Here is a 13,324-nt window from a genome sequence, read left to right as displayed (position 1 = left end):
CGCAAGTCCCAGATAACGCAGCTGCTCAGGCGGGAGAATAGCGGCGATTTAGCGGTTAAGGCTGACAAAGGTGCCTGAGACGGCGGGGCTCAGACCGCGTAGCTAGGGCGCGTGTCGTTTTGGCTCGGCGCCTGTCCACATCTCCAAATAGGGAGAAACAGAAAAGGGCAAAACCGCCGCTTGGCACCGAGGATCTACCGAAGGACAAGTGTTGGTCTACGGAGTACTTCGTACATGGTGGTCGATTGAGGACATGCATTGCTCATCGTGCGTTCAATTCCATGCATTATAAGACGTCGTCGGCACTCGACGCCGCAACTCAACGCAACTCAATTCTGTTCCAGTCAATTCACTTCCGAAGTCAAGTCAACAATTTTCACGACATCCATCGCATTCCGTCACACCTTACCCTTCCCCACCATGTCTGACCTGCTGTTTGTCAACTTTACCGACAAGGACCCAGCCCCCGCCGGCCCCTTGGCGACCAACGGCACCGGCCCCAGCTTCTCGTTTGGCGCGCCGCCCAAGTCGGACATCTACGCGTCCCCGCGTGTCCCCAAGGTCTTGCACGACTACACCGCGCCGGTCGTCTGCAAGCGCATCCCCCGCGACAGCTTCCAGACGCTGCAGGTCACCGCCTCCGCCGCCTGGCGCACCCAGTACGACCAGGCCGGCCTCCTCTTGACGCTCCCGACCAAGTCGAACCCCAACCCGGACGCCCAGAACGCCGGCGTCGCGGCCGACCACCCGGCCTGGGTCAAGGCGGGCATCGAGGTCAACGACGGCTGCCCGTGCGTCAGCATTGTGGCGCGCGGCCCCGGCGGCACGGGCGGCTGGAGCGACTGGAGCCTGATCCCGCTGTCGCTGGCGGGCGAGAGCCTCGGCGGCGAGCTGCCGGTCTCGCTGCAGTTTACGCGCGAGAAGCATGCGCTGCTGGTCTGGCTGCTGCGCGGCGACAAGCGGCTGTTTATCCGCAAGGTGCCGTGGGTGTTTCTGGCGCACGACACGCTCGGCGACGACGTGCTCGTGGGCGCCTACGCGGCGCAGCCCGACCCATACGACGTGTCCAAGGGAGAGTCGCTGCAGGTGACCTTTTCGGGGTTCAAGATTGAGACAGCGTAGACCAGGGGAGCGTGCCGGCTTGATAACAGCATTGAGGTGGATGGATGTTGGCATAATGTGGTATTAGTCTATGTCAATGAATGCAATGCGTTTTCAACAAAAAGCAACGTCAACCAAATGACTCCCTCTGCTACCTGCTCGCCCCTCTCGCCCCGTCATTCTTCACTCATTCGCTATTCTCATTCGTCTGTTCGTCGCCCGTTTTGGCAAACAACGGCTCCCACCGCATCAGCGCACCGACGACCACCAGAATCCCCCCCGACACAATCACCAGCGAAAACGCCGACTGGATCGCCGACACGATGGCGCCAATGGCCTGCTCTCGCACAGCGTCGTCCAGCGTGGCAAACAGCGTGCTCTGGGCCCCGGCCACGACGCTCTGGACGTCGCCGGCCGTGTAGCCAAGGCCGGCCAAGACGCCCTGCAGGTTCCGCACGGCCGTCCCCTGGAAGACCTGGCCCGCGACCACGAGCGAGATCATTGTGCTGCCGACCTGGCTGACGTTCTGCAGGCTGATGGCGTTGCCCATGTCGGCCGGGTCGACGATGAGCGTGGCGACGGCGTAGCCGATCTGCAGCGACAGGCCGGTGCCAAAGCCGCCGAGGACCGACAAGCCGTAAATGATGCGGACGGGCGTCGCGGGCTGCAGGTAGACAAAGAAGAGCGCGCCCGACACAGTCAGCGTCAGGCCAGAGAGGAGGTAGAAGAGCTTGTAGTACTGGATCTTGGCCAGCAGGTAGCCGCTGGCGAGGTTGACAAAGACGGTGACGAGAATGAACGGCAGCAGGCGCACGGCCGCCAGCAGGGCCGTGTCGTTGTTCACAAACTGGAAGTAGACGGGGATGTAGTACGCCGGCACGTAGAGCGTGGCGATGCAGGCTGAGGCGGCGACGTACAACAGGAGCGTGGTGACGCTGACGCGGCGGCGGCGCGCGTCAAAGGAAAGCAAATGTGCGGGAAACGAGCGCGTCGTGGGCGTCGTCCACCAGCAAAAGTACTGCTGCGCTGCGTACAGCGCCAGCAGCGCGCCGCACACCACCAGAGTCGCAATGGTGCGGCCGTCGCGCCAGGCCCACAGCCCGCCGGCCGACACGAGCGCGAGGCCAAACGTCACCCACACCGCCGCGCTCAGCACGAAGCCCACGTAGTCCAGCGTCGCCAGCCGCTCACGGACCGTTTTGCCGGTGACCGGGTGGATGGCGGGCAGATAGACGACGTAAATGGGGGCCGTGACGGCGCCGATGATGAGATTCAGATAAAAGGCCCATCGCCAGGTCGCGCCGCTCGTGCTCAGCGCGCCGCCCACGACAGGGCCCAGGATGCTGCCGATGCCCCACACAAACGTGATGCCCGTGATGTACGTGCCCCGCGTTTGCGCCGACGTCAGCGCCGTAAAGTGCGTCAGCCCGCCCAGGTACATGCCCGTCCCGCCCGCGCCCGCCAGCACGCGGCCGACAATGAGGGCTCCCATGCTCGGCGCGCCGCCGCACAGCGCCGACCCGGCCTGGAACAGGACGATGCCGCCAATGTACAGCCACTTCATGTTGAACGTGGTAAACAGTCGGCCGTACGGCAGAATTACCGCCACCGACCCCAGCGGAAACCCGGCCCCGAGCCATGTCAGCTGCGGCACGGACCCAAACGTCTCCACCACGGCGCTCTGCACGTCTGCTGCAATCGTCGTGTCCAGGCCGTACATGAACACCGACAGGTAGAGTGCCAGACAGACCAGAATCCATCGGACGCCTTGGATTTCGGGATGGCCTTCTCGTTGTCGGTGGTCGTGGTGTTGTTGCGGGCGCAGGTCAGACTCGGAACTGCCTCGGGGTGTGTCGGCGTGTTTCTCAATGTCGTTAGACGACGGGGACGCAAGCGAGGTCATGCTGACGGCAGTCAAGTCACGTGGTTCGGTGTTCGGGGAGTGGGAACCGAGTGCAGGGAGCGGCAGGAATGTGGCTGGTCAGGTGACCCGGAATTCGGTGTGCGATGTCTGTGTTCAGATGTTGTGTTATGGACGTCGGGTCACAAAGTGATTGGTGTGATTTCTTTTCAGCTGATGATGTTTGAATTGAGTCTTTGGGTGCTTGAGAACGACAGTCTCTGTTTATTAAGTACAAAAGCCAAGTACGCCGTACTCTGGCTCTCGTGTTGCTGTATTCCACACATTTTTGCTCTCGATATGTATCGTCTCCGCTGTTGATCCACAGTTACAGCTTACGACGTGCTTCATACGTCCTATTCGCTCTTAAGATGGACGACAGACTAGAAAGCAGGTAGCCTGTCTGCACACACTGTCTAATCAACAGCCAAAGCATCACATAACCACGTGCTGTGGTTGTCAGCATTGCTATGGATATGGTGCCTAAATTACAGTGGAGTCGTCTGTGTCATCCAGCGTTCAGTGTGTAAATACAGCGGTTTTGCTGTGGATATTAGCGTGCAGGATTCAGAGATAATCCAGCCACCGCGGAATAGGCAAGTCTTTACGAAATACAGTCTTGCGGAACAACTCCTTGCCAGACGGTCGATTCAAAGGGAGGTGTTGCAAAGCGCACAAAGTTGCTCCCGCCACGAGAGATTTGAAAGGCACTCGCGCGACCCACATCTGTTACTCAGCACTGAATAACTTCTTCTTCTCCCTCGAAATTAAGCTTCAGCGCAAGAGAAAAGCTTCTTTGGGCCCACTAATTAGGCAGCTTTAAAATGGGTCCGCCCATGCTCCAGCCAATGCCAAGCCAGCATACGGGCTTGGGCGCCTTCCCAATTGGGACATCGAGCGCAAAAAGTTGCTCTTCGTCCTCCCACTTTGCTCAGCTTTCTGTGCAGGGCTTCGAAACGGATTCTTCAGCGCGTCTTTCAGCGCCACACGAAATGCTTCACAATCCGGATCAACCTTTTTCGAGGTCCCCCCGTTGTTCTACATCGCCCTGTATTAGTCAAGTATGATTAGCTGATCCTTTTCCCCAGGCATTTCGGCATAGCGCGTTAAATAACACGAGAATCGACTTATGCATCCTAATTGAAAACACATACGGAGACGCCCATTGCATCGGGAACCGGAAGATCTCGACAATTGGTAATTGGCAACGCCAACCGACGAGGAAAGAATGTCAAAGATGGTCCTAAATTTTAGAAAAGTAGAAATGGAAAATGGCGGGATTGTGAAGTATATAACAACCATGAGTCTTCCTTGAGTCAACCACTCGTTTTCTCGACATCTCTCCATCACATCTTTACGTCTTCACATCTTTACATCTTCACGTCTTTACATCTTCACCTCAACAGCAATTACTCGCCTGAAAACATTCACCACTTCTCATTCAACCACTTTATCCCTCCCACCACCTCCACAATGTCTGCCTCGCTCCAAGGAAAGCTTGCCATTGTCACCGGCGCCGGCAAGTCCAACGGCGTCGGCTTTGCCACGGCCCTGACCCTGGCCAAACAGGGCGCCGACATTGTCCTCCACTACAACACCAGCAAGGACGCCGCCCTCCAAAACGTCAAGGCGCTCGAGGCCGTTGGTGTCAAGGCCATTGCCGTCCAGGCCGACGCCGCCAGCACGACGTTTGGCACGGACATTGTCGCCGCGACCACGGCCAGCTTCCCGGGCCGCACGATTGACATTCTCGTCAACAACGCCGCGATGCTGGCGGCCAAACCGGACCTCGCCTCGTTTACCCTCGAGGACTTTGACACCACGTTCCACATCAACGTCCGCAGCATCTTCTTGCTCATCCAGGCCGCCGAGCCCCACCTGACCGCGCCCGGCGCCCGCATCGTCAACATCTCCAGCGTCGCGGCCCGCTTCGGCATCGCGCCCGGCAACTTCTACGCCGGCTCCAAGGCTGCGCTGCACGCCTTGACGCGCGGCTGGTCCGAGTACTTTGCGCCCCGGGGCATCACGGCCAACGTGGCGCTGCTGGGCCCCATTGAGACCGACCTGGTCTTTCCCGAAGACAACCCGTACACGCAGCGCTTCCGCCACGACCAGCACATCAAGCGCAACGGCACCACCCAGGAGTGCGCCGACGCCATTCTGTTCCTGGCCAGCCCGGGCAGCTCTTTTGTCACGGGCCAGGTGCTGAACGTTGACGGCGGCCTGACGTATGTCTAGAGGGTGTGGTGAAAGCGTGAAGGCCTGGATGATATTGTGAGTGCTGTAGTGCAGTTGGGTAATGTTGATGTCTTTTAAGTCTTTTTGTTTCGTTTTCTTTCGTGCGATAGCATTACTTGAAATAAACGAAATGTAATTTTAATTAAAAAAAAGAACAAATTTTTAAAAATAAATAAATAAAATCAAACATCAAGTGCATCAAAAAGACATAACAGTAAACATGGGTGTTATTTTATTTGTCTTTAAAGGTCGTACATATCGAGATACGTTGGATTGCATGTAAAACAAACAACCGTAGAAGATTGCAGGCGTCAAACATCATCACTGAGACAGAGGAATATGGCGTAGTTTGTCCATGCAACATTCCAACTGACCTCCGATGCAGCCCCACGCACGTGGCATGGAAGCCAATAGGATGCATCTCCCTGATTCCGAGATTGACCGAGATGCGTTGTTACGTACTTTTTAGTTACAGTCTGACAGCTGTCAGCAACCGTTACGCTCGCCTATTTAGAGTCTGTTTAGCGGCACTTGGCGAGATATGGCCGACGCACCGCAACATACACGCCAAAAGAAACCAACAAAAGCTTGTTGTTCTGGATGCATCGACGTCGTAGCTAGCTCTCACTTTGTCCGTCATTCAGCCCTACGCCAGGAACCGATATGCAAGGGGGGGGGGGGGGGAAACGCGAAACAGAATTGTGTTTGTCGTGCTGCTCTGCATGTAAGCTTACTTTGTACCTAGTACTGCGCCCAACTACAGCAATTCCAATGCTTACATTCCACTTCCAATTTTTATTTTTACTCTTGTGGCCGGGCAGCCCAGGAACGGCCATCTGTCGGTGATCATGTTGTGAAGGTGCAACGTTGGAGATTCTGGGGTGAAGCTCAAGCTCGAAAATATGTTCTGCGGGATGACATTAATTGGACATGTGTCGTGTTACAGGCCGCCAAGCAGAATACAACAGAAGCTTGTAGCAACCACCAGGCGGGGGCAGTGCAGTGGATCTGTTCACCAAGGTGGTACGCTGGACTTGTCTCGGCATTTTACCTTAGCTAACCCGGCTTTAGCGCTTTGTGTAGCAATGACGCCAGCTCGCCAGCGGCCCCTGAGCCGCTCGTTAGCAGCTGAGATTTCTCGGGATTTTCTCCGGGTCCAGTCAAAAGGCCCATCCAACTTTTGGATCCAACTGTTGGATTGGCTGACTTCGATCTTGATCAACAACATACACCGGACGTCTTCGCGAGAACAACGCGCATATTTATACGCACCATGTCGCATTCGCATCTACTTTCTGGCATTTCGATGTCAGTGCGTCCCAGGCAGCCGGCGCCCGAATCCAATGCACTGTATCCAGCCCGCAGCACGCTCTCGCCCTCTTCTCCCCGCATTGGTAATCCAAGGCAACTTTTGGCGCCGCCATTGCCGCACACAGATCACGCAAAAACGCAAAATCCAACATCCAAACACAACGCATACCGCGACACACCACCGGACGTCATCTTCGCCATGGTGGCAAATTCCACGCCAAAGACTCAAGTCGGCGAAGTACGATCGGCGAAACGGTGCTGGAACTGCCGTGGTATGCCCATCTTCCTCTTATCTTCCCCCCTGTATCGCTACTTCACTGTTTACTTACGAATTATCGCCAGACCGCAAAATTGCATGTGACCGCGCCCTGCCCGGCTGTGCCAAGTGCAAACAACGCGGCAAGTCTTGCGAAGGCTACGGCCTGCGGCTGTCGTGGCCCAAAGACAACGATCCACGGCGATCCATCAGCGGCAATGCACACTACATCCAGCGGCCCAGAACGACTGGCTACGAGTTTGTCGATGCCTCCAAACAAGACATCGACCTGTATCTGGGAGATTTGACGACGCGTCTCGACAGCCGAGACCCGTTTCCGGCCAGCTACTATGCCATGCACCTCGCACGACCACACATGACGACGCTGACGCCGACACCACTCGCCCCCGCCTCCATGGGCTTCCTGGACCCGTCGCTGGCTACCATAGGCCACAGTCTGCTGCCGGGCGTGTTCTCGGGCGCGGCCGACCAGTTCGACGACCTGTACAGCTTGCTGGTGCGCATGTCCCTGACAGATGACGGGCCGCCTGCTTTGGCCACACGGCACGCGCTCTCGGCGCTCTCATACCAAACGCTCGGCCAGAAGGAGTACGCCTACGCACATCAGGCCACGGCCATCCGCGCGCTGCAGGTCGCCATCGACGGGGCCGTGCCAGGCACCGACACCGTGGACGGCAGCAGCAGCAGCGGCAGCATCGGCGGCCACACAAACAGCCCCATGCAGCCTTCGCAGTACTTCCAGGCCATGGCCGCCAGCATGCTGCTCAACTACTACGAGATCTTGGACGACACGTCGAACGCCGCGGCCACGTCGTCGGTGTACTTTTGCGGGTGCAAGCGGCTGGCGATGACGATGCACCGCGAGCACAGCACCTACCAGGGCGACCTGGCCTTGATCCTCGACTGGGTCTTTTACCACGACGCCATGTACAAGTTCAGCATCCACCACTGGGAGAAGCGCACGGCCGCGCAGGTCATGATCAAGGACGGGCCCCGGATCCTGTCCAAGCCCGTCTTCTCGCCCCTGCGCCACGTCGTCAACCCGTCGCTCGGCTGCTCGCTCGAGCTGCTCGAGATCCTGTGCCAGATTGTCGACGCCGTCCTCGACCCCGCCACCCCCGGCTACCACAGCCCCGAGCACCTGCGCGCCCTCCGCCAGGCCGAGATTCGACTCGACAGCGTCGTCCAGCACGTGTCCACCGTGTCCCTGATCGACCCCCTCGACGCCGACATCACGCCCCCGTTTCTGCGCGAGCCCCCCCAGTACCAAGAGACCGAGTCCCGCCTCTACGCCGTCTGCGTCAAACTGTACCTGCAGCGTCTCGGCCGCGGCGTCGACAAGCGCGCCGACGTCGTCCAGGATTTGCTCGCGGAAGGCTATGCGCTCCTCGCACAACTCGGCCACTGCAAGCGCCCCTGGCTCCTCTTCGTCTTGGGCGTCGAGGCCCGCGACGAGGACGAGCGCCGCGCCATCCTCGCCAGCATCGAAGCAGCCAGCGCCCACTTGGGGGGCCTCCCACCGCCGCAGAACCTGGTGCATGTCCGCCGGCTTGTGCAGGCCGCTTGGACGCACCAGGACCTGCACGCCGCCGAGGCCAGCCCGGGTAGCCCGGGGAGCCCGGGCGCGGCAGGCAGTATGTTGAGGGTGTACAACACGATTATCAGTGCGAATGCCGCGCCGCCGTTGTTTGTGTAGCATGTTCGGAGTAGGACGTTCAAATGATTTTCTCTCCGTTTTTTATGATTATGATTTTCTGCCTGTCTAAGGCACTGGAGGCTATTGGCGTCTAGCTGGGCAGAACCCTGGGGAATAATGGAATAAAATACCATAGATTTAAGTGGGCAAACTTTGTAGGTTGCAAATACACAGAGCAAGGCACAATTAGCAAAGAGTGCTAACAGCAAAAGAGAATAAGACGAGCTAGGATTGACGCATAAGGGAGATAAATGTAAGATAAAAGTGATGAGTATTCGGTTACGTGTAATCTTTACTAGACGCAATTTGGGGTGTAACTTGAGATCCTCCATTCCATCCGACGATCACTGTCCATTTCCTGCTCAGTACGTAACCTCTTCGTCTTTATAAGTCTGCCCTGTATCCACTTCCTGTTTACTGTGTGGCCTCTTCTTCGTCGAATACGAGTCCTGCTCTGACCCAAATCTCCGCGTCGCCGAATTTGCTCGTGAATGCGGCAACAAAGTCTCGGGTGGCATTCGGTACCTCCGCTCGAGCCTGGGATCCGGCCAAGAGCAGGCAGTCCGCATCTGCCAGCCAGCCCAGCAGGAATTTGATATCGTACGCGTCGGTAGCTTTCTTATTCTCCTCGGCCCGCTGCCAAATGCTTCCGCATTTGGAATTGAGCAACAATGTCGGTTTGAGTATGCTCGCTCCGCCAATCTCGATGACCGGCGTCTCATCGGTAAACTCGCCCTTGAACATCGCGGGCGGGACGAGGATTTCAATTGGAACGCTGCTATCGAAAAACGTGCGACGCGTGCGCGGGTCTATGGTGATGCGCGGATTTGGCTGTAGTCGGCGCCGTGCAGCTATTGTCTCGCCTCGAGGGACAACGAGGTCAATATCCTCGGTGAAACGCTCAGAGCCAAGAGCAGCGCATGCTGCTCCTCCGACAATGGCATATTTCATGCCATACATGGCCTTTCCGACTTCAGCCGTGGCGTAGAGAATGACCTCATTATTGTGACTAGTAGCAGACATTGTGTGATTGACGCTTGCTGTATTGCTGCGAATTCTTGATGGATTCGGGCTTGGGAATCTGGGATGAAAAATCTGAAACTTGGATGGTGGGGGATCCCAAAAGCCCCGAATACACAGATACTCTGGCACCTTCCTGAACCGAATCACAAAAAACCGGTCGTTCCTTCCCTTCTTAGAGTTCAGATACACGGAGGAGGTAATGGTTGCCTAGTCCCTAGTAGGGAGTACATACGCCATAAAAGATACCATACGGAGTACAATTACCACGCACAGTACTTGTGGTACGAGTGCAGTAGTTGTAGCCGTACTGGTTACAGAAGTGGTCGTACATTAGACGATGTAGCTTCACGTGGCAGTCCTTGCCTGGGCCGCTAAAGAAATGCAGCACCATAGAAAAACCAACACACATGCAACTCTACGTCGTCGATAATGACAGAGGCTCTGTAATTCATCTACGAGAAATGCAAGGAAATAACGAGAGAATTTAACATGTATCGTCTGGAAGGAGATGCTTGCACTTCTATCCGACTTTCCATCTTGTGGAATGCGTTGGGACTTTTGCTATGATTCGAATTCGTGCTGTGGCAGAGCACCATTCTTATTCATAACCTGAATAGTCTCCCAATGTATATCTGGACATTGGAGGCACTGATACCTATGTACAATAAACGACAAGGACTGTGGTGATAGCCTTTTATTCACGACGTGCATTGTGTAACTGAGGGACGGTGTACAGCCAATCATATTGCTGTATTTCAGGACATGTCTTAAGTGGGCCGGACGAGGAATTAGGTGTAGCACCCAGAGCCAAGTAGGTCACGTGCTGGTCCATAGATACGCGATTTTGCCCCAGACAAGGTTGCCTAAGGCTCTCACGTGACTTCCTGGCCCAAATAAGATTCGCTGGTCGCAACTGAAACAAATCCCCAGAGGCCCAGGACGACATTTGCAACACACAGCCATTTTCCCCCTCAACCAGAAGCCGACAATGACGATGGATCGCTATGCAGCATGCCATGTTCTGTACCAAAAAGGTATTCCTGCAACCTGCTGGTTCGAAGATGCGGTCGCCCACCATGGAGTGCCGACGGCGAGGTTCGACCTGTTCCTGTTGGTCGAGGATATGGATACCGCCGCGCAGGTGTTACTCCATGATGGCTGGGCATCGGCTGCCACTCGACCGAATGACAAGTACGCGTTTTACGGCGATGAGAACTGCAAGCCCTACCGCCGCATGGAACGACCAGGGTTACCAGGAAAGCACACGTTTTTGCTCAATGCCGCCGACTGGGCATTTCCAGTGGAACGGCTGGGAAAAGTTGACGAGATGGAAGGGGCGAGGCTCGAGGTTAATGGCCCTCCTTTCTTCCCATCGCTTCCCCACTTGGTCGACGCGCTGATCGACAGCATTCTGGACAGCAAGGAGAGCAACAAGACGGTCGACCGTCTCATTGTCATGCTGGCGTATCTCTACGGTTACGTCAAGGAGATGAAGAAGCCGTCCTTTGCAGAACAGTTGGCCTACGATCACCGCCAGTTCCACTACGACACCGAAGCCATCACCGAGTATTCTCTCCGCTTTTTTGCGCACGAACGCAAAGTTCGACAACAGATTCGCGACGGGACTCTGGTTCCGTACCACGACCCATGGCACAATGACAGGGAGTGTCTGTCGTGAGACGTGCGAGGGGTGGAGGGACGAGGCAGGAGATGGGGCGTGGAGATGTACGACCAAGAGTTGGCATATACCCATTTGCTGGACATTTGCCTGTTTCAAAAGACATGAAAAGGAGCTGTCTTGCGTCGAAGATCGCAAAGTAGATGCTTGCGTTTGGTTTTTTAATTTTCAATTATTTATTTTGTGACTTGTTGTCCTGCAGACCAAGATGGATGACAAATCATCAAGTTGTTCAATGCCGTGCTTGCTGTGTTCATCGCCCGTGAAAACGGTCACTTGATTTTGCTGCAGCTGTGAACAGAGCACTATTTTGGTCTTTGCAACGTGTTCGATCTACCTACAACTCCTGTCTCCAATTGAGGCCGACATTGCCTTTCATTTCGTGCGTAATCATCAATAAGCCGACCCAACACCATGGCACCGACCCCACAGTCCTTTGTATCTGAAATCGTGCGCTTCGTGCTGCCAGCTCGGCGCGTCGCCGACTTTGCGCGTCTTCGCGCCCAAATCGCCAGCCACGGCGCTGTCCTGTCGCAGTACTACGGACCGACCATGCCAGCCCGCAGCTCGCTGGCCGTCCGCGTGGACGAGATGTGTTGGGTGATAAGTGCGTTCGTCCCTTTGCCGTTCTCTGCCTTCCTCTCTGCTCACCTCGAATTCTTCCAGACTGGCGCTCGCGACCGACCAATCTTGCGACACAACTCGCCGCCCTCGGCGATCCTGGCGCGACGTCCTTGCGTTTTGAGTTCAAGAGCAGCCAAGAGGCAGCCCTAGCCAGAGCCCTGGACGCGCCTCTGTGTCAATTTGTAAGCATTGCGAGCCAGGAACGGCCGATACCGTCACTGACACTGCTGCAGGCCACAATCAACGTCGTCGCCCATGCACCGACCGGCAACCCCGACTTCCAGGCATCCATGCACAAGACCTATACAGACTGTTTTCTTGCCGACGACGGCTTTGTTGGCGGGGATTGGGCCTACGCGAGCAACGCCAACCGCACAAACGGGCAGCCGCTTTGCACAGAGGCCGCGTCGGAGCCGTCCAAGCAGATTCCGCCCCTCGACCGTCGTCTAGCTGTCTACTTTCTCGGATGGACCAGCCACGCTGCACACGACGCATACAGTGCGACGCCCCTTTTTGCCGAGGAGATTGACAAGCTGAAACCCTGGTTTGGACCAGGTACCGGGGCATGGTATGTCCAGTTTGCAAAGCACTGAACTGAGGTACTGGGGTTGCCTCGGCGCGTACAAACAGGTCAATACCGAAACAGGGCCGGACTTTATCCGGCAGCGTAGTTACCTGTAACATAAAGTCGTACAACGACCTTGCTCCGCTGTCACTGTGTTACTCTATCGCGCTGACCGAGGCAGCTCCACAACGGCTGAGGCCCGACTGGTGACGCACGGTAATGGCAAGAGCAGACTGCGCCTTGGTCTGGACTGGTATGAACGGTGCCCGATTTTCAAGATGCTGTGTTTTGGGAGAAGAAGCCTAACAGCTCGAAGAGAAAATGTAATGTGAAGACTGGACGTGGGCAACCTTACAGTGGGTTCATGAGATGCTGCACACAGTGGTTAATACAATGCGAAGTGCGGTCGAATTGATACCTGAAAAGCTATTCTGTAGAGACGAATATCATAAGCCTGCACGTGTTGGCCTTGAAATTCTTTGGTAAATATTTCCGATCTTCGCTGAAAATGAGCGAACTTAGCCAAACCATACACACTTTAACATAATACTCGACATGAGTCTTAGTGCTTGCCGACGACGTATCCCATCACCGGGTATTTTTCGGGCGGTGCGCTATCGTCCTTTCACTGTTATTCATCATTCCCCGCTTCTCTAGCATACTATCGCCCGAGATGTTGATCCAGCCTTTTTGACCACAAGGAGAACGAAAACCGCCCAGATGGTTTGTACGACGTAGGAGTCATTGTGGCTGACGACGGACTTGTCTATCCTGGCGTGCAACATGCGTGATCTGGGAGTGAGTGCACTTTGTTCTAGTGATGCGCCTATTTTAACATGGGACAAGCCTGTTAATGTGTTGTCCTTTTGTGCAGCCACAAACGGCGCGGTCATGTATGCCGCTCCTACCTT

At 56.0% G+C, this 13,324-nt stretch overlaps 7 protein-coding genes across 7 annotated transcripts; 5 read left to right on the top strand and 2 right to left on the bottom strand.

The window, feature by feature from the left end:
• Nucleotides 1-420: 420 nt before the first annotated feature.
• On the top strand, nucleotides 421-1,122 carry SPBR_09005 (uncharacterized protein; the record flags this gene model as incomplete). The annotated part of the gene is made up of 1 exon (XM_040767131.1): nucleotides 421-1,122. One exon carries the CDS (start codon nucleotides 421-423, stop codon nucleotides 1,120-1,122), a length of 702 nt encoding a protein of 233 aa, XP_040616742.1.
• Nucleotides 1,123-1,288: 166 nt separating this feature from the next.
• SPBR_07019 (uncharacterized protein) lies at nucleotides 1,289-3,004 on the bottom strand (the record flags this gene model as incomplete). Its single annotated transcript, XM_040765274.1, has 1 exon — nucleotides 1,289-3,004. One exon carries the CDS (start codon nucleotides 3,002-3,004, stop codon nucleotides 1,289-1,291), a length of 1,716 nt encoding a protein of 571 aa, XP_040616741.1.
• Nucleotides 3,005-4,474: 1,470 nt separating this feature from the next.
• Nucleotides 4,475-5,239, top strand: SPBR_07775 (uncharacterized protein; the record flags this gene model as incomplete). The annotated part of the gene is made up of 1 exon (XM_040766029.1): nucleotides 4,475-5,239. The coding sequence occupies one exon, from the start codon at nucleotides 4,475-4,477 to the stop codon at nucleotides 5,237-5,239; it is 765 nt and encodes a 254-aa protein (XP_040616740.1).
• Nucleotides 5,240-6,749: 1,510 nt separating this feature from the next.
• On the top strand, nucleotides 6,750-8,523 carry SPBR_06991 (uncharacterized protein; the record flags this gene model as incomplete). The annotated part of the gene is made up of 2 exons (XM_040765246.1): nucleotides 6,750-6,822; nucleotides 6,893-8,523. 2 exons carry the CDS (start codon nucleotides 6,750-6,752, stop codon nucleotides 8,521-8,523), a joined length of 1,704 nt encoding a protein of 567 aa, XP_040616739.1.
• Nucleotides 8,524-8,937: 414 nt separating this feature from the next.
• SPBR_07877 (uncharacterized protein) lies at nucleotides 8,938-9,546 on the bottom strand (the record flags this gene model as incomplete). Its single annotated transcript, XM_040766131.1, has 1 exon — nucleotides 8,938-9,546. The coding sequence occupies one exon, from the start codon at nucleotides 9,544-9,546 to the stop codon at nucleotides 8,938-8,940; it is 609 nt and encodes a 202-aa protein (XP_040616738.1).
• A 988-nt stretch (nucleotides 9,547-10,534) lies between these two features.
• Nucleotides 10,535-11,224, top strand: SPBR_07842 (uncharacterized protein; the record flags this gene model as incomplete). Its single annotated transcript, XM_040766096.1, has 1 exon — nucleotides 10,535-11,224. The coding sequence occupies one exon, from the start codon at nucleotides 10,535-10,537 to the stop codon at nucleotides 11,222-11,224; it is 690 nt and encodes a 229-aa protein (XP_040616737.1).
• Nucleotides 11,225-11,638: 414 nt separating this feature from the next.
• SPBR_07760 (uncharacterized protein) lies at nucleotides 11,639-12,441 on the top strand (the record flags this gene model as incomplete). Its single annotated transcript, XM_040766014.1, has 2 exons — nucleotides 11,639-11,831; nucleotides 11,891-12,441. The coding sequence occupies 2 exons, from the start codon at nucleotides 11,639-11,641 to the stop codon at nucleotides 12,439-12,441; spliced, it is 744 nt and encodes a 247-aa protein (XP_040616736.1).
• Nucleotides 12,442-13,324: the final 883 nt, after the last annotated feature.

Source organism: Sporothrix brasiliensis (genome assembly GCF_000820605.1).
Source record: "Sporothrix brasiliensis 5110 chromosome Unknown Cont20, whole genome shotgun sequence".
Lineage (NCBI taxonomy): Eukaryota > Fungi > Ascomycota > Sordariomycetes > Ophiostomatales > Ophiostomataceae > Sporothrix > Sporothrix brasiliensis.
Note: the sequence above shows the minus strand (reverse complement) of the source record. Positions and strands in the feature narration are given on the sequence as shown.